The 25289-nt window shown below is 43.2% G+C and overlaps 1 protein-coding gene across 3 annotated transcripts in view; it reads right to left on the minus strand.

Annotated features, from left to right (window-relative positions):
- DMRT1 (doublesex and mab-3 related transcription factor 1) overlaps positions 1–25289 on the minus strand; it is a 387090-nt gene that overhangs the window by 120815 nt on the left and 240986 nt on the right. For all 3 annotated transcript variants that reach the window (XM_075339945.1, XM_075339928.1, XM_075339937.1), the window contains exons 4-5: positions 20150–20433; positions 5118–5283 (exon numbers count right to left, since the gene is read on the minus strand). In XM_075339945.1, coding sequence (XP_075196060.1) covers positions 5118–5283; positions 20150–20433 — 450 coding nt within the window. The remainder of the gene's footprint in view (positions 1–5117; positions 5284–20149; positions 20434–25289) is intronic.

Below are 25289 nucleotides of genomic sequence, written 5' to 3' on the forward strand. Positions count from 1 at the left end.
CATCCGAGTTCATTCTCATCCCGCGGTTGTCTCTGTCTGCTGTCAGCGGCCAGCCATGCTCTACGGTGCTGCTGTGACAGGACAGGGATGTAGCAGAGCTGAATCGCCGTGGGACTGCGTGTGGATTAATTCGGACATGCAGGTGTGTTTAGGGGTTAATAAAGTGGTGAAAGAGGGTATTTTTGTATTTTATTCCAAATAAAGGATTTTGGGGTTGTATGTGTTTATTTACTTTCACTTACAGATTAGTGATGGGGGGTGGGGTCTCAAAGATGACTGCCATCACTAATCTAGGACTTAGTGGCTGCTGTGGGCTGCCATTAACTCCTTATTACCCTGATTGCCATCACAACAGGGCAACGGGAAGAGCCAGGTCCAGCGCCAGAATTGGCGCATCTTATGGATGCGCCACTTCTGGGGCGGCTGTGGGCTGCTGTTGTTAGGCTGGAAAGGGCCAAATAACGATCGGCCTTCCCACCCTAATAATATTAGCCCCCAGTTGTCTACTGCACCTTGGCTGGTTTTAGAAAAATGGGGGGGACCCCCACATCATATATTTTTTTTTTTTAAATAAATCAAATAATAAAAAAAAAAGTGTGGGATCCTCTCTATTTTTCATAACAAGCCAAAGTACAGCATACAGTTGAGGGTTGCAGCCCGCAGCTGCTGCTGTTCCTGTGCGGAATATGAAAAATGGGGGGAAGGGGACCCCACGGCATTTTTTTTTTTAACAAAAAAATATAAAAAAACAGCTGTCCAATATATTCTGTTATTTATTTCTTTCTATCTATTCTACCTGTTTTTCTTATTACCTATTCTTTATGTTTTTTCTATCTATTCTATTTGCTGTATCTATTCTTTCTATTTTTTTATCTATCTATTCTAGTTATCTATCAATTATCTTATCATATCATATTTCTCCTTTAAAAAATGCACTGACAAAAGCGCATTGAAAACACATCGAAAACGTAATAAAAGCGCATCGAGAACACATGCATTTTCAAATGCAATGTTTACAGTTGTCAAGTCTGCCAGAGGGTGCATTTTTTTGTCAAATCAAGAATGCAGAGTGCGGACATAGGGGTACTTTGCACACTACGACATCGCAGGTGCGATGTCGGTGGGGTCAAATTGAAAGTGACGCACATCTGGCGTCGCTGTCAACATCGGAGTATGTGAATTGTTTTTATTACGATTAACGAGCGCAAAAGCGTCGAAATCGTGTGATCGGTGTAGTGTCGGTCATTTCCATAATTTCGGAAGGACCGATGTTACAATGTTGTTCCTCGTTCCTGCGGCAGCACACATCGCTGTGTGTGAAGCCGCAGGAGCGAGGAACATCGCCTTACCTGTGTCCCGGCTGCAATGAGGAAGGAAGGAGGTGGGCGGGATGTTTACGTCCCGCTCATCTCCGCCCCTCCGCTTCTATTGGCTGCCTGCCGTGTGACGTCGCTGTGACGCCGCACGACCCGCCCCCTTAGGAAGGAGGCGGTTTGCCGGCAAGAGCGACGTCGCAGGGCAGATAAGTGCATGTGAAGCCTCCGTAGCGATAATGTTCGCTACGCCAGCAATCACCATGATATTGCAGCTGCGACGGGGGCGGGGACTATCGCGCTCGGCATCGCTACCATCGGCTTGCGATGTCGTAGTGTGCAAAGTACCCCATAGCCTTAATCAAACTGCTTCTTTGTGCTTTATCTTGACATGTTAAACTGCGGCAAACAACAGTCAATTTTGCCATGTGTTTTCTTTGGCCATGTGGCACAATACTACCCCCAACTTTATGTGAAAACTAAGTGTTTTAAGTGATTAAGTTACATATTTTGTTCTTTAAGTGTATGTCTTCTACTAGTAAATGATACTTTAATTTACATGCACTACCTGAGAAATATTTTGCAGATATATATTCTGCCTATGACTAAGCTCAGAAGCCTAGTGGAAACATTTCTTGCTGAGCATGTATACACTGCTGCAAGGCTAGCTAGTGCAAAGAGCAGCTGCTGAAGATCTCAGTTTTACAACACAAGAAACACTCGATTTTAATCGCTAGACATGGCAATTTCATTACATGCAGCACTGGACAGAGACAGAAAGCAAGCAGGATTTGTAATACGTTATCCTCCATAAGGTATGTGTTTACCTGATATATGCCTCACTATATAAAGTATATTGCCCTACACAATGTGAGCTTGTGAATCATAATAACATTTCCAATCTCCGAATCCAAGGTTAAGAAAATGAAGAGGGAAGCATCTAATGAACAGATCAAGACAAATCATCAGGGAAAGAAGGATGTAGAAAAATAAGTTAACTTTCCTAGCTAGAAAAAAAACACAAAACAAAACATAAGAGGAAAAAATAAGTTATCCCCATCTAACAGCCAAATTCCTACATAACTCAATCTGGACATCTCATCTGGTGTGAACTGCACTCATTCCTAGTGTAAACCCCACCGCGCTCTGCAATGATATACTGTAATGTCACATCGCAATCTGGATTTACTATAAAGGGCTGTGACGAGTTTCAGAGCAGTAAACATTGCAGCGAGGTGTATTTCACACTGAGCTGGTTTTTATGAAGAACACTTCACCGCCCGGCTCCGGCGGCCCCAATGATGAATGGTGAAAGATGCGTGACAAGCTTCATCATTGTTTGTAAATCTTAACTGTTCCTGCTCACTAACTCTGCAGGCAATTTTCAAAGACAGCGGCCGACAGAAGGACAGCATAGCTCCCCTGAAGGTTATTCCACTCGTGCCTTCCTTATAGCCCTGACGAGAAGACAATTGTGCAACAGCTAATCATGGCGGGCTCCTAAAATTAAAAACTTAATTAACCCTAACCTTGCCATTTAGCAATGGTAAAATATCGTCCACCGTGGCAAAACATTAAGTTAATAATCGATCCATCATGACTTAAACTAGGGGTCTCAAACTCAGGTGGGTATTTGGGCCGCACATAGAAAAAAAAAAATTGGGAGGCCACATTCTTTTCAGGACAAAGTGACATTTTTATTGGTACCATTTTTTTTTCTATACACCTTTGGATCACCGTTTTTTTAATATTTTTGCTTGTTTATTATAACAATTGTGCACTTTTTTCAAAAATAAAAAAAAACAAAACATTTTTGATGGAACTTTTTTTTTATTTGTTTACATTTCATATAGTTATACAATTAGCAGCACAAAGTAATTTTTGCCAACATCTTGTAGTAATGTTCCCACCCTGGTTCTCATCTTTTAGTAATGTCCCCCATCCTGGTTCTCCCTTCTAGTAATGTGCATCATCCTTGTTCTCCTTCTGCAGTAACGTCCCCATTCTTGTCCCCAGCCTATAGTAATGTACCCATCCTTGTCCCCATCCTATAATAATTTGCCCCATCATTGTTCCCATCCTATAGTAATGTTCCCCATCCTGTAGTAATGTGCACTATCCTTGTCCCCATCCTGTAGTAATGTCCCCATCCTTCTCTCCATCATGTAGTAATGTGCCCATCCTATAGTAATGTGCACCATCCTGTAGTAATGTGCCCCATCTTTGTTTCCATACTGTAGTAATGTGCTCATCCTTGTCCTCTTCTTGTATTAATGTGCACCATCCTGTAGTAATGTGCCCCATCTTTGTTTCCATCCTGTAGTAATGTGCCCATCCTTGTCATCTTCTTGTAGTAATTTGCCCATCCTTATTCATCCTGTGGTAATGGGCCCCATCCTTGTCTTCTGTAATAATGTTCCCTATTCTTGTCCCCTTTTCCTAAAGTGCCCATTCAGGTGCTCTTCTTGTAGTATTGTTCCCTTTACTGGTCTTCTTGTAGCAATCCTTGTCCCCTATTGCGCCACACACACACACCATATGAACGTTTTGCTGGCGCTGCACAGCTTCAAGTTCTCTCTGCACAACTATTCCAATGGCAGCTGCCGGCCAATTAGAGGCAAGCAGCTGATGTCATACGCGTCAGCTACTTGCCTCCGATTGTGTAGAGTGAGCTTAACTCTGCGCAGCGCTGGCAAAATGTTCATCTGAAATAAAGAGCTGATGGCTGTGGCATCTGCACCAGCCACGATCGGGTACGGGCAGCAAGAATCAGCCTGAGGGGCCGCATGCGGTCAGAAGGCGCTTGTTTGAGACCCCTGACTTAAACTCACTGTGGCGATGGTTGGCACACGGTTCCGCACCATTAAGGCGTCAGAGTTAGGGACCCACTCAGAGGTTCACCGTGACGTGGCAGTGGGCTTCATACAGTCTAATCAGAATGTTAAACCAAGAACCTCATGTTCAGGTATTTAATTTTTTGCCTAGCGGCATTAGATCAACTTATGAATTTTGGATGTGCGGCCATTTCTTTTTTTCTACCACATTGTTACTGCAATACTTTAGTTGACATTAAAGAGGTTGTCTACTACTTCTATATTGAAGGCCTATCTTTAGGATAGGTCATCAATGTCTGATTGGCCAGGGTCCAACACATGGCATCCCCGCCAATTAGTTGTTCTCAGTGCCTGAAGTGCTTAGTTCACAAGTTGCCCGTTTTCTGATAGTGGCTGATGCTGAGTACTGCACATCCGCCTTCTATTGATTTAAATGGGAAGCGGATGTGCAGTAACCGTCCGCGGAAGCTATCAGAAGATGACGCAGCTCCGGAACTGAGCATTTCCGGCCACCTGCTGCCGCCACCAGCACTGATCGTTGTGGGTGCAGGGTGTCACACTCCAGACGATAAGACATTGATGACCTATCCTAAGGATTGCCCATCAGTGTAAAAGCAGTGGACAACTCCTTTGAAACCAGACCAACAAAAGCATTGTGGGAAAGCCAATAGGATGACATGTGGCCCCACGTCTGGCCGCTTAATTGCTAAAGTAAGCTAAGTCAAGAGAGCGGTGTCACTTACAGGCGTCTGTGGGCTATTACGGAGCAGCCTGTAAGGGAGTGATTTTCTCAAACAGGTAGTACTTTAGAGAGGTTTTACAATGCATGTTTATTACCTAATGTAAAATAATAAGACTTACCGCAGAAATTAACTGTTCAAAGGAGCTGGAAATTATTATAGTAACACTAGGGAGACTACAAATACTGCACATGCTCAGAAGCAATTTCCTGTGACACAACTAGACTTACCACTTGCTTTCACTTCAGGGTAGGATAAGTTTTCCTCAAAAGTAAAGATAGGTTGGACACAAGCAGGTGTGGCCACGCTCTGCCCCATGTATGATGGGTAGTAAGAGTGCATCCGGTATTGGGAACTTGTGCTGTGCCCTTGAAGACGGTTATCATTGCTTTTCATCTATAAAAAGAGAAAAAACTTAGTTGATAGTTGTAAATAAAAACTGGTAATAAACCAAATAGCAAAGATGAGGTCTTAAAGGGAATCTGTCAGCAGATTGTTGTTGTGTACTCTGATTGCAGCATGAGGTAGAAACAGAGACCCTGACTCCAGTGATGTATAACTTAGTTTACTGGGTGCAGCAGTTATGACAGAGTCACAGTTTTCTCTGCAGCAGAGCTCAGACATTGAGCTGTGTATAACCCCCCCCCATCACAGCTTTCTATGTACATGGTATAATGACAGAGCTGCTAATCAGTGCGGGCTGCATGGTTGGACGAAGACACTCAAGGCCACTTGATAAAATAATGATTGTATTGAAACAGCAAAACACAGCTTAGTAAATGACACATCATTGTAATCAGGGTCTCTGCTCCTACATTATAGTGCTCTCAGATCAAATAGAAAAAAACTGGTGTCAGATTGCCTTTAAGATGGACACTATCCATACAGAAATTGGTTAAAGGGACTCTTATCAGCACAGAATGACTGTTCAAACCAACTACAAGCGCTTGTACATTATGGCGAGGCTAATTATTAAATTCACCTTCAAAGCGTTTCGACAGAAAGGTATTGCTAAGTTTAATTCATGAATAAGACTTAGCGATATCTTTCTATAGAAACGCGTTGGTGCATACATCTTGTTGTACTCTGTAGATGCCATTACCCCATGTTTGGATTTTTAAAGTAAGAAATAAATAGCTTCTTTTGTTCATCCTTGCCTGCGATTGGCTGGACTTGTTTTGCTTTTGGATTCTATCTAACCCGCATGGAGACAAGTCTCTTTTTATCCGTTAGCATTGATACCGCACGGACCACACAGTGGTGTGATCCGTGTGACACGTATCGGAAAAAACAGGTGTCTTTGAAATAAAATGAATTTCTATACTCACCTCCAGCGATGCTCTCTTTGCTGATGCTGTCACTTGCTTCAGGGCCCGCTCATTATGCTAATTGCATATTCACTGCACTGCAGACCCGGAAGCAAGTGTGACCACAGCGCCGGAGACATCAGCACCATGGACAGAAGCCGGGGGCAGGTGAGTAAAAAGTTTCTGATCTCCGTGTGCTATCACGGATAGCACACGGAGAATACACGTGTGCCAAAATCATGGCACACAGAGGGCCATACACACCTTCAACACGTCCGTGAAAAACGTATGTGTTTTTTACTTAAGTGTGATAGAAGCCTTCCCTGCTGGTTTTCACTGTCTCCACCCTCCCCGCTTCTTTGACTAAGGCCATATGCCCACGCTGCGGAAAATGCGCGGATTTTGCCGTGGATTTCTCCCGGAAAAGCCGCGGATTTTCCAGAAATCTGCAGCACAGCTACTCCCCAGCCATTTCTATGGCATTTGGGAAATGCTGTGCTCACGCTGCGGATTTTTCCGCAGCGGGAATCGTGCGGATTTTCGTGCGGAAAAATCTGCAGCATGTCAATTATTGTTGCGGATTTTCGTGCGGATTTTGCCTATTCAATTGAATTAAAAAAAAATATAGCCGCAACAAAATCCGCGTCAAATCCACATCAAATCCGCACAAAATCCGCACCTATGAAAAGGTGCGGATTCCGGGGGAAAGCTGTGGATTTTGATGCAGAAAAATCCGCAGATACAGAGTCCCGTGGGCACATAGCCTTACAGTTCTGGCTTCATAAAGCCAGAGATGGGAGGAGATAAATAGAAAACCAGCAGCTGCAAAGATGTATTTAAATTATTAGCCCCGCCACGATGCACGAGCACCTGTACTTGGTATGAACAGTCACTCTGTGCTGACAGAGTCCCTTTAAATGCTATCTGTTGCCAAGCATGCATCAGATGGTCAGCAGGTCCCTCTAAATTCAGCACTCTTTAGTGGGCAATAGAAGGGGTGATGAACTGATTCTAATTAAATCTCATAGTAGTGCAAACCACACTGCAGTTCAGAATCCAAACAAGCAAGTAGAAAAAAAACCCTGGCCGAGTGTAAAAAAAAAACCAATTTATTTTTTCAAAAAGTACAGCTAAAATGCAGAGTCAGAAGATGCCCACAGGGTGACACCTTTTGGAAGCATTTAAGATACAATCAATCCTTTTGATGCAGGACAAGTATTTTTTCTGCTTACATATTGTATATTCATCAAACAACACCTTAATTATCAATAGGCAGGAGAGCTATGTTTCTGTTATGTAGCAGCCATGTTTCTCCTGCAGAAGCCACTGGAGGATCAAATTTACTATTAGGCTATGTGCGCACGTTGCGTACAGTCAATGCAGAAATTTCTACAGCGATCTGAAGAGCACACGTGCGCTTCAAATCGCTGCAGAAAATGTCCGTAGTGAAAAAAAAAAAAGCCGATTCCATGCGCTCTGACTGCAGCCCCTCCCATAGATAGAGCGGGGACTGCAGGCAAAGCGCAGGAAAGAAGTGACATGTCACTTCTTAGAACGCATGCTTCGGGCAGCAGCCAAAACGCTGTGCTCTAAGACGCCACGTTTGCACGGCTCCTGCATAATCTTCATAGATTATGCTGGGGACGCAGGACGCATGCAGTTACGCTGCGCTACAAAGCGCAGCGTAACTGCATGTAATTACGCAACGTGCGCACATAGCCTTAGGCTATGTTCACACAGGAGTCAAATCCTCTGCAAACTTTGAGGACAGTTTGCAGGACAACTCCTCAGCTGAATATTACAGGTCCGCTTCGAGGCTACATGCAGATTAGATTCATTGAAATGTAATATAATTAATCCATGGCATTCAGCACAGAATCCACATTAATTATTTGCAATTGAGTCCATTATTCCACAAAGATTTTTTTTTTCATATTGTGCTAATGAAACATAAGACACCCCATTCATATGTATTGCTGACAGAATATTGGGATTCTAACAGGATATAGAAACAGAATCCATCTAAAAATTTTAAAAAGAAACTACTTAAGCGGGCTTTACACGCTACGATATATCTAACGAGATGTTGGCGGGGTCACGTCGTAAGTGACGCACATCCGGCATCGTTAGTGATATCGTAGCGTGTGACAGCTATGAACGAGCAGAAATACTCACCTTCTCGTTCATCGTTGACACGTCGCTCATTTTCTAAAAATTGAACGTCCTGTTGTTTATTGTTCCCGAGGCAGCACACGTCGCTCCGTGTGACACCCCGGGAACGATCAACTGCAGCTTACCTGCGTCCCACCGGCAATGCTGAAGGAGGTGGGAGAAATGTTATGTCCCGCTCATCTCCGCCCCTCCGCTTCTATTGGCCGGCCGATATGTGACGTCGCTGTGACGCCGAACGTCCCCCCCCTTCAGGAAGTGGATGTTCGCCGCCCACAGCGAGGTCGTTTGGAAGGTAAGTGCGTGTGACGGGGAGTTACAGCATCATGGAGATTTTGTAGAAATAAAACTTGATTTTATTGTAGCAGAATAAAAACATGCAGACTGTGCACAGAGGCACAGGTGAAAAAATGTGGGTTATCCAGAGCGTTTCATGGCATGAATAAGACTCTCTGGTCGAAACGCTCTGGATAACCCACATTTTGTCACCTGTGCCTCTGTGCCCACTGCACAGTCTGCATGTTTTTATTCTGCTACAATAAAATCAAGTTTTATTTCTACAAAATCTCCATGATGCTGGATTTTTCCTTTGCTGATAGAACAGTGTATACAGTACATTGGAAGCACCGCAACTTCCGGGTCACATGCTCCGGTCACATGACAGCATGTGACCGACACTTCTCGCGGTGCCATTGTACTGTATACACTGTACTGGCATGCGCTGAATCCAGTAAACCGGTGAAAAGCCGTATGTGTGAAACTAGCCTTAGGCTATGTGCCCACGCTGCGGATTTACCGCGGATTTGCCGAAAATCTGCAGCAGCGGCACTTCCATTTTGGAAATGCTGTGTCCATGCTGCGGATTTTTTTTTGATCCGGAAAAATCTGCAGCATGTCAATTGTTTGTTGCAGATTTGGTGCGGATTTTGGGTATAGAATGGGGGAAAAAAAAAAAATCCGCGGCAAATCCGCGGGTGCGGATTTGCCGCGAAAGTCGCGGATTTTCATGCAGAAAAATCCGCAGGTACATTCTACCGTGGACACATAGCCTTAGGTTTATAAGGGCATTTTGTAGATCCTAATATCAAAATGGTCTGTCTGTGACATTTCCTCTTCTAACAACTTAAACACATAGGCAAAGTCGAGGGAAAATGAGCAATAAAATGCATTCTATGACTCTAAAATATTTATTATTATGTATTATAGTATAATAATGTTACTAATAATTATTAAAAAGATAATTTATGTAAAAGATAAATAAAAAACAGATCCAGAAATACTTATCTTAATAGGAAACAACTGAAAATCAAAAGCACTGCAAATTGCTAGCTTTTAGGAGAAATCGCATTGTAAGGAAGCTGTATAGAAACGGGTAGATTCTTCTACAACTGAAGCACGTACTGTGGTAGAAAAAAGCCAAGCACAGGCGAGACACTAGCTGAATCATTGCAGATGCTGGCATTGCTGTGAGAGGAAACATCTATATCTGTCCATGTTGATAGACATACTTAATTAACCTCTGCTATTCTGTTCCAAGCTACTGTTTTAGACAAAGTCACTGACCCATAAACAATATGTTGCCATCAAAATCTAAAACTGCCGTGACACTAGAGAGATATAGCCCTATCAGCACTATCGAGTAAGAAAAAAATCTTTTATATTACCTGCTGAAAGAATTATGGCTTCTATTCATGTCACACTTGAGTTGCCAGAGACACTATGATACTTTTTAGCATAAATCTGCAGGGTGGAAGATGTAATAATACACATTCTATGACTCATAGACAAGAGGAACATTCATCCAGACAGAACAAACTGTATACCCGTCTCACATGGGTGAGATATATTCTTAGGATCTGGAGAAAATTGCAAGCAATACAAATCAGCCCCTCAGTGTCCAGCGCAAGTTTACAGCTCTGCTCCCACCCCTCATTCCTACATTTCTCTTCTGCTAAATCAATTTTACTATCTAATTTCTCACAAAACAAATTTGCTCTTCATACGCATTACCGCTACTTTTTTGTGTGCGGTCACAATGGCAAAACATTGCTCTGAAAGTTAGAAAGTTACAAGGATGTCCGATCCGATTTAGACTATAGAACCAATAAGTGACTGACTCGGCCCCCTGCTCCATCACCACATCGATCATGTATCTCTGATGATGATGATGGTTGTGATGTTTAGACTGGAAATATCCAAACAATGTCAAATATAATTATGCACTGGATACAAGGGTTATACTTGTGGTATGGTGTAGGTATTGCGTCTGATACCTGAAGTGGGCCGATGGCTCCTCTGTGACATGGCAGCGGTGGTTGGGTGGCACGTCTCTACTGAAGCGCTTCATACTATAGGGTGCTTTACACTCTGCAACATCGCTAGCAATAGCTAGCGATGTCGTGCGCTATAGCACCCGCCCACGTCGCTGTTTCGTCATGGGGGTGATCGCTGCTGTAGCGAACAATATCACTACAGCAGCGTCACACGCACATACCTGCTTAGCGATGTCGCTGGAAACACCGAACAATCTCTCCTTTAAGGGGGCGATTCGTTCGGCGTCACTGCGGCATCACTAAGCGGCTGCCCAATAACAGAGGAGGGGGGGGGATGAGCAGCCGGAACATCCCGCCCACCTGCTTCCTTCCTCATTGCCGGTGGATGCAGGTAAGGAGATGTTCGTCGTTCCTGCGGTGTCACATGTAGTGATGTGTGATGACGCAGGAACGACAAACAACCAGCTGCATGCACCACCAACGATATTATGAAAAGGAGCGACGTGTCAACGATCAACGATTTTTGACGTTTTTCTGATCGTTGCTCCTTTTAATCACACACAACGATATCGCTAACGGCGCCAGATGTGTGTCACGAACACCATGACCCCGACGATATATTGTTAGCAATATTGTTGTGTAAAGTACCCTTATGTCTCTGGTTACTAAACATATTCTTAAATGTAGCACACCATACAACAGAGAGCTGAATTAATTCCAATGGAACACTGTGGTGAAGGATTTGATACAAGTCACGTGCCAATTAATATCAGGTTATAGCCATTTGTGAGACATTGCGTACTGTGATATTACAATAGTCGGTAGAAGTGCTGCACAACCAATCATATAACATGTCTAACTTGTGAAGACAATGCTGTTCTATATGCTGGTTTAGGCTACAAGGAAACTATTCTGCACTGAAAAGCAGACAGATATTCACAAAGAGAGGCTTTCAATCTGTTAATGTACCATATAAATACCCATTCACTTACAGGGAGTCTGTCATCAGGTTTTTGCTATTTAATTTGAAAGCACCATAATGTAAAAGCAGACACCTAGATTACAGTTGTGTCACTTACTGGTTGTGCTTTGCTGTTTCACTATAATCGGTGTTTTATCAGCAGGAGATGGTCACTACAGGGCAACTGGTCCAACCATGTCCCCAGCACTCATTAGCAGCTCTCTGTCACTATACATTGTACACAGAAAGCTGTGATGTGAAACAGAATTATATAACTGAGCTCTGCAGAAAAGAAACTGTGACTATCATAACTGCTGCACCCGCACCCAGTATACAAAGTGATACCTCACTGGAATCCGTCATTGCCCCTATATCATGCTGCTGGCAGATTACATAGCAACAACCTGCTGACAGATTGCTTTAATGTCCAGAATGTTGTACTACCAGCAGCCGAGCAGCGACAGCTAATAAAAAATGTATAGCCATATGACTGGGGGCTAAAACAGACAGGCTGGTTGCTGTTGACACATCTTGTTTTTTTCAGTGCATTTTGAAGTGAGTCCCTGTAGTAAGATGACACTGATTTAAACTGAATGAAGAAGCCAATGTGGACAGGTAAAGAAAATCTGTGCCCACTCCTGACATGTCTTTTTTTTAGCAAATGCCGTATTTTCTGGTATGTGAACCTGGGGGAAAAATGGGGGTGCGTCTAACAACCCGCATATGGCTTAACAGGACGGCAGTGGAGGCACAGGGTCAGCAATACTGCGGGCTCGTGGGGTGTTGCAGCAGCGAGCACCATTGATCTGCCATTGGACTGCTTTGAATCTCCTGCAGTTGACGAGATCAACTTCAAGAAAATGGCTACGGAGGCATCACATTTGTAGATAGAACTCCGCAGCCATTTTCTTGAAGTCCATCATGTTGATCTGCGCATGTGCTGCCTCCACAGCCATTTTCTTGAAGTCAATCTTGTCAACTGTGGGAGATTCAAAGAAGCACGCCGACAGATCAATGGTCCTCACTGCCACGACACCCCACGAGCCCGCAGCAGTTTCGCCGTCCCTCCACACACTGACCCTCCTGAGCCGCAACATCCCCCTCCTCTGTGCCTGCAGCATCGCCAACCCTGCCTCCTGGGAGCTCTTCCTGAGCCGCTTCACCAAATAAGAGGAATTATGATTATAAAAAAGACCCTCATTTTAACAGTAAAATTTTGTTTCCTATTTTGCTCCTTTAAAGGGAACCTGTCACCAGTTTTTTGCGCTATAAGCTGCGGCCACCACCACTGGGCTCTTATGTACAGCATTCTAACATGCTGTATATAAGATTAGATCAAACAAACAACATAAGTTGGATAACCATTGCATCAATTTAAGCCAGAGAAACAAAATGGTATAACTCCAATATAATTCAAAATATTTTATTTTTATTTCAAATTTATAAAATCAAGACATAAACAAAGACAAAAACAACATTCACAGCAGTAAATCCTCAATGGAAGGTGGGCTGGTATCATGCATAAAGAATATATGAAATATTTCCAAACATATGTCAACAAACAGTTAATAATGGTATTTCATCCCTAATTTAAAGGGAAAGGGAAAAGTATACTCAAACAACTACCGGGGTTTTAACAGTTAATCACCCTCAAAGATGGTATAATCCCTATAAGTATTGACATCATGCATAAAGAGTATATGAAATATTTCCAAACATATGTCAGCAAACAGTTGGTGGTGGTATTTGATTTTAAGGGGAAAGGTACACTCAAACAATTACCGGGGTTTTAACAGTTAATCACCCTCACGGATGATATAATCCCTATAAGTATTGACATCAAAAACCAACCATATTCTGACCAGTAGGATAGATACCGCAACACCTGCCTGTTCCAACGCGCGTTTCACCCTCTTCCTCAGGGGACGTATGCTGTATATAAGAGCCTAGGCCGCTGTGAGAACATAAAAAATACTTTATAATACTCACCTAGAAGGTCGTTCCGGTGCACAACGGTCGGATGGGTAGTGCCGTTCTCTGGGACTGGTGCCTCCCCTTCTGGCCATCTTGGTCTTCCTTAGGGCTCATGCGCACTTTGTGTAATTGCATGCACACTGCGTATAGCACTGCAGCGTAAATGCATGCGTCCTGCGTCCCCTACACAATCTATGAAGAATGTGCATGATACGTGCGCACAATGCTTTTATGAACGCAGCGATTTGGGTGCTAAAAGTTTGACCTAAATCCGTGCGTTCATAAAATGAGCATGTCAATTATTCCGTGCGCTATGGATGCAGCTCCTGCTCTGTCTATGGTGGGGGCAGCAGCCAGAGCGCATGAAATCGGCTTTTTTTAACAAAAAAACTGCATCCACTATGCAGTGTTTCTGAAGCGATTTGAAGCGCACATGTGCTGTCAAATCACTGCAGAATATTCTGCAGTTACGTGCGCATGAGCCCTTATTCTGAAGCCACGGTACATGACGCGTCTACGTCATACACACGCGCAGGCATTGAGGTCCTGCACAGGCGTATTACAATACTTTGATCTGCTCTGATCATCATATATCAGAATGTGTGCGGTCACACCCCATCGACATGGAGAATTGTCACACCCAGTTAATAATGAATTCCTACATTTCTGGATCCCTCTTGTTGGGACAACATGTAGGGCAGGGACAGCTTTCCTACTTCTATTTATTCATTCTGGGCATGTTACCCTTCTTATTTTTGCTTTCTCCTTGACCTCCAAATTGCAAGCACAATATATTTCATGGAGAACACTTCTAAACTCCAATAGAAATTGCTTATATCATGCATTAACATTTATAGAAAAAAAACATAGAAAAGGTCAATATTATAATGACAAATGTCATGCAAATTTAACATTGGTGGCACGCTCGGCTAAAAACCATTTGATCAAACCCTGCAGACAGGGAGCAATATAGTGTTATATTTCTGACCATGGATTTGGAATAAACATTATCACAAATGGTTTGTCTTATAAATCCTCTGCAATGAAGTGTGTTTTGGACAGGCGCGTGCAATAAATCATTTCAGGATTATCAATCTCATTTTAGTGAGCATACATAACAGATTTGTCTTTCTGACGTTAAAGAGCACTAACTTCATCTCTTTTTTTTCTAGGAAAGAAAAGAAGGCAAAAGAAATATACTCAAGACGCAAGTGGCATGCCTGGAAATTGTATACAATCCATTGCTGAGAAACAATAAGTAATAAATCTCTTGACATGTCACAGTATGTGTTCAGATTTTAAGCTCCTCCAATGTTTTCTGTGCTTATGTGACGCCCTGGACTAGCCAGGTAGTCCCAGACATAACACACACACACACACACACACACACCCTCCCCTTGATAGTTCACACCAGTCAGTCAAAAACTTTTGTTGCCTCCCTCCAGGGCCTGATGTCCACACCAGGGGGTGGGCCAGGCGGTTGGCCCCACCCACTGAGGAGTTCACAGGCCTGGAGGCAGGAAAAGTGACAGAGATTAAGTTTGGAGGTGAAAGTGAGAGGACGGAAACTGTCGGTGCCTGGGTGGGGACCCAGACACAAACAGCAAGGTTGGCAGACGGTGGTGGCCGTCTGCAGGAGTTAGTGGATCTCTGTGGAACCGTAGGACCGGGGTCGGGCGGTGGCCCGCCGGTACCGAACCGGGGAACAGAGTGAAGCTAAGCACAAAGGCAGGGCCATCGGACCCTGACTAGGCTTGGAGCCGCCGACAACGGTCAAATCCGAGAGTGACCGGAACCCCAGGGGTTTCCTAACAACCAAGACCCGACAGAAGGCAACAGTCCACACCATGAGGATACACAGCCACCGCCATAGGCTAGAGATCCAAGGGCCAGCGCCTGCGGGCAAAATGGGCTCCTTCGGCACCTATACACCGGGGAGCGGACTACCGGTGGGCAACCACAGGAGTCAGAACATTCTAACAAGGTTCAGGGAAAGACAGCCACCATCACCCTGTCCGGGGAGAACACCAACACTGCAGCCGGCTGCGCGACCCGTCCATCCAGCCGTTTGGTTTACCAGAGACTCTGTACATCTGTGTCTGAGTGAGTACCACAGTGCCATCCGGCATCGCGCCGCGCTGCCCCTGCAACCCTGTACCCCAGCCATCCAGCCTCCCCGTTACACCACCGGGCCCCGGGATCACCAACCCCTACCCACGGAGGGGACAACATCTTAGCTGCTCCCTACCATCACTCCTGGGATCCCCGTCATCAGCAGCGGTGGTGCCCATTATCACCACGACCCGTGGGTGGCGTCACGAATTCATAATACCATTCATTTTCTTATTTAGAGCAGGATATTTGCTCATTGTTTTTATCCTCAGTTTTGTCTATAAAGGTACAGTGTGTACAAGTATTGCTGCACCATTTTTTGTGATTTGCTTTGGTTTCTTGAACTGTGCATGTATTGGGGGTGGCTTCCATTTTTGGGCTGTGTGTTGTGTTTATATAGCCTTCTGCAGATGGGTGCAAAGCGGTCAGGCCTGGGTTCTGCTTTGCCTCCAACTACTGAGGCCTGCTAGCACTTAAATCACTAGAAATAGGACCATCATGATTAAAATCACTACAAATAGGACCACCCTAATTAATATCACTAGAAATAGGACCATCCTGACTGGGCACACCTTCTCACAGTGGGATGGCTTTTACCCTTTTTTGATCAAAATAATGTCACTTAATTACCCTATCTTATTTACATGTGCTATTACTATTCACTTACTGCAGGGTATTTGCTCAATCTATTTATCCTAGATTATATTATTATAGATCCAAGCTATAAAAAATGCAAGCTTTTAGTGTGTTCCTATAGCCAATGTGAATAGAGCCTTAAAGGGAATTTGTCACCAGGTTTTTGCCACCTAATCAGAGAGCAGCATAATGTAGGGGCAGATATCCTGATTCCAGTGATGTGTCACTTACTGGGTTGCTTAGTGTAGGTTTGATAAAATCACTGATTAAGCAGCAGTAGATTATCATTATATAGCATGCTGCCAGGTAGTCCAGTATATTCATTAGCTCTTTATAACTGCTAGATCTGCAACAGAGAAAACATTGACTTTATCAACATGACAGCAAACAACCCAGTAAGTGACACATCACTGGAAACAGGGTCTCTGTCTTTACATTAGGCTGCTCTCAGATGGGGGAGCAAAAACCTGGTGACAAATTCCATTTAAATAGAAAAGTACCATTTTAGAAAATATAAAGATACGAGACTCTTAAAGGGAACCTGTCATCAGAAATTGAGCTTTAAACCTAAAAGATTCCCCCTCTGCAGCTCGTGGGCTGCATTCTAGCAAGGTTCCTGTACTTTTTGTGCCCCCTTTTAAACCAAATTAAATACTTTATAAAGTTGTACCTTTTTGTCTGCAATTCTTGTAAATCGTCCATGGGGGCGGTCTCTGTTGCGTCCGTTACTGTCCCTCCTGGTTTACGCCGTCCCCCATTGCTTCATTTCATACATCAGGACGGCGCCCACTGCGCCCCAGGTCCCGTGCACGCGAGGACTGCTGGTGACGTGGTCGCAGGCACGATATTATGGGCGGCGCTGTGAATGCATCACAAGTGCCCGCCCATAATACCGTGGCCGCGCTCTCCCCTTTGCCTCCTGCGTTCTGCGCAAGCGCTGGCCAAATGATCCGACGTCACCTTTCCCATCTTGCCCTGCAGCAGGAAATAGATGGGAGGAGCGGATCAGGCCACCACAGGTTACGAGGAGACGCTTGCGCAGAACGCAGGAGGCAAAGGGGAAAGTTCGGTCACGAGGTTATGGGCGGCACTTGCTGATGACACTCACAGCGGCGCCCACAACCTCGTGCCCGCGCAAAGAGTTACCAGCGGTCACACGTGCACGGCACCGCTACAGTCGCACAGTGCATGCGCGGGACCACGGGCGCCCAGGGGAGGCGTCCTGAGGTTTGAAATTCAGCGTTCGGGGGCGGCGTAAATCGGCAGGAGGACAACAACGGACATCAGGCAGCCCGCCCCCATGGATAATTTTCAAAATTTGCATACGAAAAGGTACAAGTTTATAAAGTATTTATTTTGGTATAAAAGGGGCCACAAAAACTATAGGAAGCTTGCTAGAATGCAGCCCAGGAGCTGCAGAGGGGGAAACTTTTAGGTTTACAGGTAAATTTCTGATGACAGGTTCCCTTTAATTGTGATTTAAACACAAATATGAAAAAATTAAGGCTATGTGTGCACTTCGCGTTGAGTTAGTTGCAGTTCTAAATGCATCCTCTGGCAGAAATTGTCTTTGACAAATTTGGTTTTGACCACAAAAACGCTTTACATGCTTTTTCATTGCTTAAAGTCAGTTGCGTTTTGACCACAAATACACTGCTAAATAAAGTTTAAACATTCAAAAAACTATGAAAGAAACGGGAAAAAATGATAAAGATTTATCAAAATTATAACTGTTTTATAATATTTATGCATAAAATAACGTTACATTATGGATTTTCATTAATTTAATTGTAGGACTGTGTGTGTGTGTAAAGAGACTTATGTTCTTATTATAAAGTCAAAAAAGCATGTTTTCTGCATCAAAAAAGCATGTTAAACGCTGGTATTTTGATTTAGGATGCGTTTTGAAAGTTCTCATTGACTCTGTTAGCAAAACGCTGCCAAAATGGCAAAAATAATTGACATGCTGCTTCTTTAAACGCGGAGTTTTTGCCAAATTTTCTGCAACAGAAACGCTGCGTTTTTAACAGCATTGTGCGCACAAGAAAGCCCTATTTCCCATAGACTTTGCTTGGAAATCAAAACGCATGCATTTTGGCATTAAAATGCTGTTCAAAACGCTGCAGAAACGCATGGAAAAACGCAAAGTGCGCACATAGCCTAAGTTCAGGCTTTCTGATGCTTTTTGAACACAATTAAAAAACAAATGGATCATTAAAAAAAAAAGCTACGACTCCAGTGTGATAAGAGTATAAAGCCATTTTCAATGTTTTGAAATGATACTTTTATTTATGCTAAAAAATGATTACACTGCAGAAACAAAAGGGAAAATTAAATAATAATTCTACCTCTCCTGCCTTTTCCCTGGTATCTAGACTTTTTTATACTTTGGCTATACTCACTTAAAATAGGGTGTAGTGTTAAAATAGTTTATACCATTGGCTTCTTGCACATAAAAATAATAAATCAAGCTAAAATTATTTATTGCCACGCAAATGACAGCTCTCCATTGCTACCTTCGGTCTTGTTGAACTGGCTACAGTGGTGACGCAATGTTGAAATCAAGTGAATGCTGCAGCCAATCACTGGGGTTCAGCAGTCTTGTGCCATATCTTTCAGTAGAGCCAAGTGATTGGCTGCAGTTGTCACAAGATGATGTCACCATTGTCAGCAAAGCCAAAGACAGCGATGGAGAGACGGTGCTGGAGCGGCAATGGGTAATTCCAGTTGTGTGGGCAATGTACATACCAGTAAGGCTGTGTGCGCACTTTGCGTTTTTTCATGCGTTTCCGCAGCGTTTGCAACTGTAGCGTTTTAATGCCAAAATGCATGCATTTTGATTTTCAAGCAAAGTCTATGTTCAGAGCATGGTATCTAGGGCGAGTGCGATCGGCAGCGACATCGCTAGCGATGTCGCTGTGTGTAAAGCATCCTTAAAGCCTTAAAACTCTAGGATTTTGAGATCCTATACTAACCCACCAAATAGATTTTCCTATTTTGTAGCTCACTCTCCTTAGTATACCTATGGGAGTTAGGGTATAGGACCTCTGACCTCTAATGTTTACCGGAGTCCCCTGATGATTCTAATGTGATGAAATGCGTCGGGACGAGGCCAAGGAACATTTTAGGGGCACTAAGAGAGGGTTAGTTATGGTATGCCCTTGTAAGGGCAAGAGAAATTGGGGCATCAGGTGTTAATAAGATTCCCTAGGGTCATTGTAGGGCCAGCTGGATGCTGCGTGGACCCGTGCAGAGGAAACCATGTATACCCCAAGCTGCAAGGAATGGATGAGATCGTTTCTAACTCATTCTAGAATCTTGAACTGAGTGCTTTCCTCTTTGAGGATCACTGTGCACTATATGTTTTGTTATATTGAGTTATTTTTGATAATTGTTTAGGTACTCATACATGGGACCACTGTCCCTCACTTTTTGTGTTATGTATGTTGTGTTTTTTTGTTAATTTTGTTATATATCATAGGCTCCCTGGATTTGTGCTTGTTGGCTGCCCTGTCAACAATCCAGAGAGTTTTGGGTTACTCATGTGTTTTAATCTGAGTTTTTACTGTGAATAGATTAAAAGTTATATTTTAGCCCTTTAAAAATTGCTTTTTCACACTATCTATAAGTGGCTTACTCCTCTCTTACGAGAATTGCTGTTTGATAACTATTTTGTAGCTCAGGAAAGTTCTAAAAATTAGGCCAAAGATCTGAGACATATTAAAATTATAGACATTATGTAATTCTAAAATGAGGGGAAACATTTGTACAAAAGGGCCATTTTGGTGACGGAGGCTTTTTAACACAATGTTGTATTTGCATTCCTTTACCTGCCAGTGATTTCCTGATTGAGCCTGGACATAGGCAGCTGGGATACTCCTAAAGGAGTTCTTTATTGGCGCTCCACCTATGGCACCCAAATCCCCAGCAGTTGTGGGATCAGCAGCCACAGTCACTTGGTAGGGTGAATAATTGTACAGATTTTTGTAATAGGGATAAAGTGGAGGTTGATAGTAGTTGCTGTAGTAAGCAGAATCCACAACAAAGTCAGAAGTGCTGTCCACATGACCTCTGCTGGTAACAGAAGGGATATCCTGAAACAGCTGCCTGTTCTCTGCAAGACACAAGAAAAGCGCTTTGTACATTATTTTATACAAGAAAAAGCAATTACATGTTGACAGAGATCAACACTTCAAATGTAATATAATGTAAAGTCTGTTTACAAAAAGCATTAGCAAAAAAACCTGTGGATATAAAAAGCGCATATAGGCTCTTACCAGGATAACAACACTAAGGGTGTGTGCGCACGTTGCGTGTTTTCATGCGTTTCCGCAGCGTTTTGAACTGCGGCGTTTTAATGCTAAAATGCATGCGTTTTGTTTTCCAAGCAAAGCCTATGGCAAATGGGCATATTTTATGCGCACTATGCGTTAAAAAAAGCTTCGTTTTTTATGACAAAATTTTGTCAAAATCTCTGCGTTTGAAGAAGCAACATGTCAATTCTTTTGAGCGTTTTTGCAGCGTTTTGCTAACATTGAAGTCAATGAGAATTATCAAAACGCATCCTAAATTCAAATCATTGCGTTTTACTTGCATTTTTAATGCGATCTGCATGTATATTTGTCAACAAAAGCGCATCCGTTTTTGGCTGGTAGTGAGCTCAAGGGCTCCCCGATTACATCACATCCTCAACTAACGTAGAGTTCCATTTTGCAAAGACATTTTCTAAGTGATTATACCTATTCAACAGAATGTAATCAATGTTTGGTAGCAGGAAATGACATCAGTAGATGTTTTTGTTTTTTTTTCATTTCTGGAAGTTTTATTCTATCATGACAATATATTGGAAACGCAACTACCAAAAAGCAAGTAAAACGCATGTGAAAAGCAATGAAAACGCACCTAAAACGCAATGAAAACTTACTCAAAAACAAACTTAATATTGTCAAATTCTGCCAGAGGATGCGTTTATTTCTGCAAGGTACAGAACGCAACGTGTTCACATGCCCTAAGGCTGTGTGCTCACGTTGCGTAGTGTCCATGCTGCAATTTCTGCAGCGATTTGGGCAGTGCATGTGCGCTTCTAATTGCTGCAGAAACACTGCGTAATGGATGCAGTGTGTCTGCAGAATAGATGCCGAATTCATGCGCTGTTGATGCTGGCTCTCCCATAGACAGAGTGGGAGCTGCATCCAAAGCGCACGAAAGAAGTGACATGTTACTTTTTAAAATGCACCGGTTTTGTCAAATTTTTGACTCTCAAAACGCTGCGTTCAAAAAACCATCGCGCGCAAGGATTTTGCATGATTCTCATAGACATTGCTTGGAAAGCAGAACGCATACATTTTGACAATGTGACGCTGCAGATGAAAACGCTGCGGAAATGCTAGAAAAAATGCTACGTGTGCACATAGCCTAAGGGTTAATGAAAACCACTCACCTGGGATGGTTGTGTGACACACAGCCAGTATTAAAGCATGTATCAGCTTCTGCAGACTCCATGTGCCAAAAAAGCAAGGCGAAAGCAAGAAAAAAACAAGGATAAAAAGTGGAAAAACACTGCTGTGCCAATAAAGAGTTAATCCCAAAAAAGGGCAATGAAGGGAGGCTTATTCTATGCGTTTTGGAGATAACCCCTCTACTTCATTAGGAAATCCACCAAAAATGGTAAAACAGAGATAATTGTGCTGTTATATAGAAAAAAAAACCAATCACATGATGAGATATTTTTATTCTCTGAATACTTGATTATTGAATTCTAATTCAATGGTTTTTGTTTGTGTTTTAATAAAAAAAAATGGTTTAGTATTTTGAAGCAATGCCATATGGACAAGCACATGTTTCCTTTTGAACTTTGACCTCATCATGTGATTGTTTTTTTTTCTATATAACTGCACCATTATCTCTGTTTTACCATTTTTGGTGGAACTCCTGATGAAGGAGATGGGTTATCTCCAAAACGCGTAGAATAAACCACCCTGCATTGCTCTTATTTGGAAATAACTCTTTATTGGCACAGCAGCGCTGACATTTTTTCCACTTTTTATCTTTGTTTTTTTCTTACAAAAAGCATTAACATATCTGCTCCTAATGGGAATGATGGCCTTCCCTACATGACAAAGAAATGGTAGTTTTTTTTCTTTGAATGTGAATGAAAGATTCTATAATTTGCTCATTAATAGTCCATTTGATTACCAAATACCATGCTGCGCCTCGGAAAGCTGCTCCGCAGGACAGTTTACGCATTGTTAAAAAGAAGCACAGTAGGAATGAGATTTCTATAAATCTCATACACTGTGATTGTACTATACAACAATGCGTTTTTGACACAGCGAAAAGATGCTGCATCAAAAAGGCTGCTAAGGGTACGGTTCCATTTGCGTTTTGCATGGAAAAGTGCAATCTGATAAAACATTGGACTGCCCTCGCTCCAGCACAAAACCATTTGGCAGTGTTCATCTGCGATTGATTTATCAGGCCAATAAGGAATGAATCAGAGCACACTGCATTTGAGAGCGATTCTCAGCTCACGCACCCCCAAAGAAGTTTATGGGAGCGTGTGAAACATCACTCTGCACTCGCATGTCATCCGACTGCAGTCCGATGCATGCAGAGACAGGAAGTGGAGGAGATGGGGAGAAAGTGCTCCCTCCCTCTTCTCCACAGCTGTGATACGATCGCAAGTTCCATGACCCTCGGCTGACGCTCGCAGCAGAGGGTCGGAAGCTATGCGTAAGTGGAACCGTATCCTAACACTAATCATGAGTGCGTACCCTAAAGGTGATGTACAGCCTTACAAAATTGTTTTAAAAAAAGATTATTATTATTATTCAGACACTTTGTTTAGACACTCATATTTAAGTCACATGCTATCCATTTCCTTGTGATCCTCCTTGAGATTATTCTACTTCTTTATTGGAGTCCAGCTGTGTTTAATTAAACCGGTAGGACTTGATTTGGAAAGGCACACACCTGTCTATATAAGACCTCACAGCTCACAGTGCATGTCAGACCAATTGAGAATCATGAGGTCAAAGGACCTGCCCAAGGAGCTCAGAGACAGAATTGTGGCAAGGCACAGACCTGGCCAAGGTTACAAAAGAATTTCTGCAGTACTCAAGGTTCCTAAGGGCAGAGTGGCCTCCATAATCCTTAAATGGAATAAGTATGGGACCACCAGAACTCTTCCTAGACCTGGCTGTCCAGCCAAACTGAGCAATCATGGGAGAAGAGCCTTGGTGAGAGAGGTAAAGAAGAACCACAAAATAACTATGGCTGAGCTCCAAAGTTCCACAAAGTCAACTATCACTGCAGCCCCCCTCCAGTCGGGCCTTTATGGCAGAGTGGCTCGACAGAAGCCTCTCCTCAGTGCAAGACATATGAATTTCCACATAGAGTTTGGAAAAAAACACATGAAGGACTCCCAGACTATGAGAAATAAGATTTTCTGGCCTGATGAGACGAAGATAGAACATTTTGGTAATAATTCTAAGCTTTATGTGTGGAGAAAACCAGGCACTGCTCAGCACCTGTATACAATCCCAACAGTGAAACATGGTGGTGGCAGCATCATGCTATGGGGTGTTTTTCAGCTACAAGGACAGGACAACTGGTTGCAACTGTAGGAAAGATGAATGCAGCCAAGTAGAGAGAGATCCTGAAAAAACCTTATCCAGAGTGCTCTGGACCTCAGACTTGGGCGAACGTTCACCTTCCAACAAGACAATAACCGTAAGCACACAGCTAAAATAACAAAGGAGTGGCTTCAGAACAGCTCTGTGACCATTCTTGACTGGCCCAGCTAGAGCCCTGAGCTAAACCCAATTGAGTATCTCTGGAGAGACCTGACAATGGCTGTCCACCAATGTTCACCATCCAACCTGATGGAACTGGAGAGGATCTGCAAGGAAGAATGGCAGAGGATCCCCAAATCCAGGATCCCAAGAAGACTCATGGCTTTACTAGCTCAAAATGGTACTTCTACTCAATACTGAGCAAAGGGTCTGAATACTTATGACCATGTGATATTTCAGTTTTTCTTCTTTAATATATTTGCAATAATTTTCACATTTCTGTTTTTTTTTCTGTGAAGATGGGGTGCAGAGTGTACATTAATGAGAAAAAAAATAACTTTTTTTGAATTTACCAAATGGGTGCAATGAAACTTAGGCCCTGTGCCCACGGGAGAAAATACCTGAGGAATTTTCTGCAGGTATTTCCGCAGGTTCACACAGCAGCTCATCGGAACCCGCAGCTATCCATTTATGTGGATTTCATGCGGAATTGTTGCATGAACGTTCGAACGTTATTCCTGCGGATTTCCCCCCCCCTGTTTCTCCTTAGTAGAAAGGCAGGAAATCCGCAGGTACAAAATCTGCAGCATTGAAACAGCACTCCCCAAGTCCCATAGGATAACATGGGGAGTGTCTGTACTTGCGCAAACCTTTATCTGGAAAATCCACAGCAATATCTGCTGGTATTTTCTCCCGTGGGCACATGGCCAAAGAGTGAAAAATTTAAAGGGGTCTGAATACTTTCCGTACCCACTGTATTAAAAAAAAAAAAAGCAACATGTAATCAACACTCTGACTCATCAACACCACCAGTGTCACCGATATGACCAGTGATTGCCTGCAGCGGTCACATGTCCGTGATAAGAATTTATCACTGAAGCAGGAGATACAGAAAAAAGAATTGGACCCGAACAGAACTGAGGAAGCAGGGGATCTGTAAGGTGAGTATGATTTTTTTTTTTCTCCCCACGTTTCCTATGTCACTGCCTGGCCTTTCTGTCTCTGCTTCTGTCGACAGGTGGCACTGCACTCTCAGTTCAAGCAACAACAAAAGTCTTGTGTTCTTTTGGACTTGAAAATGACATTTTTGTGTACTCACCGTAAAATGTCTTCCTTGGAGCCTTTCATTGGGGGACACAGACAGTGGGTATTACGATGTCTCCAAGGAGGTGTGACA

Source organism: Anomaloglossus baeobatrachus, chromosome 1, assembly GCF_048569485.1.
Source record: "Anomaloglossus baeobatrachus isolate aAnoBae1 chromosome 1, aAnoBae1.hap1, whole genome shotgun sequence".
Taxonomy (NCBI): Eukaryota; Metazoa; Chordata; class Amphibia; order Anura; family Aromobatidae; genus Anomaloglossus; species Anomaloglossus baeobatrachus.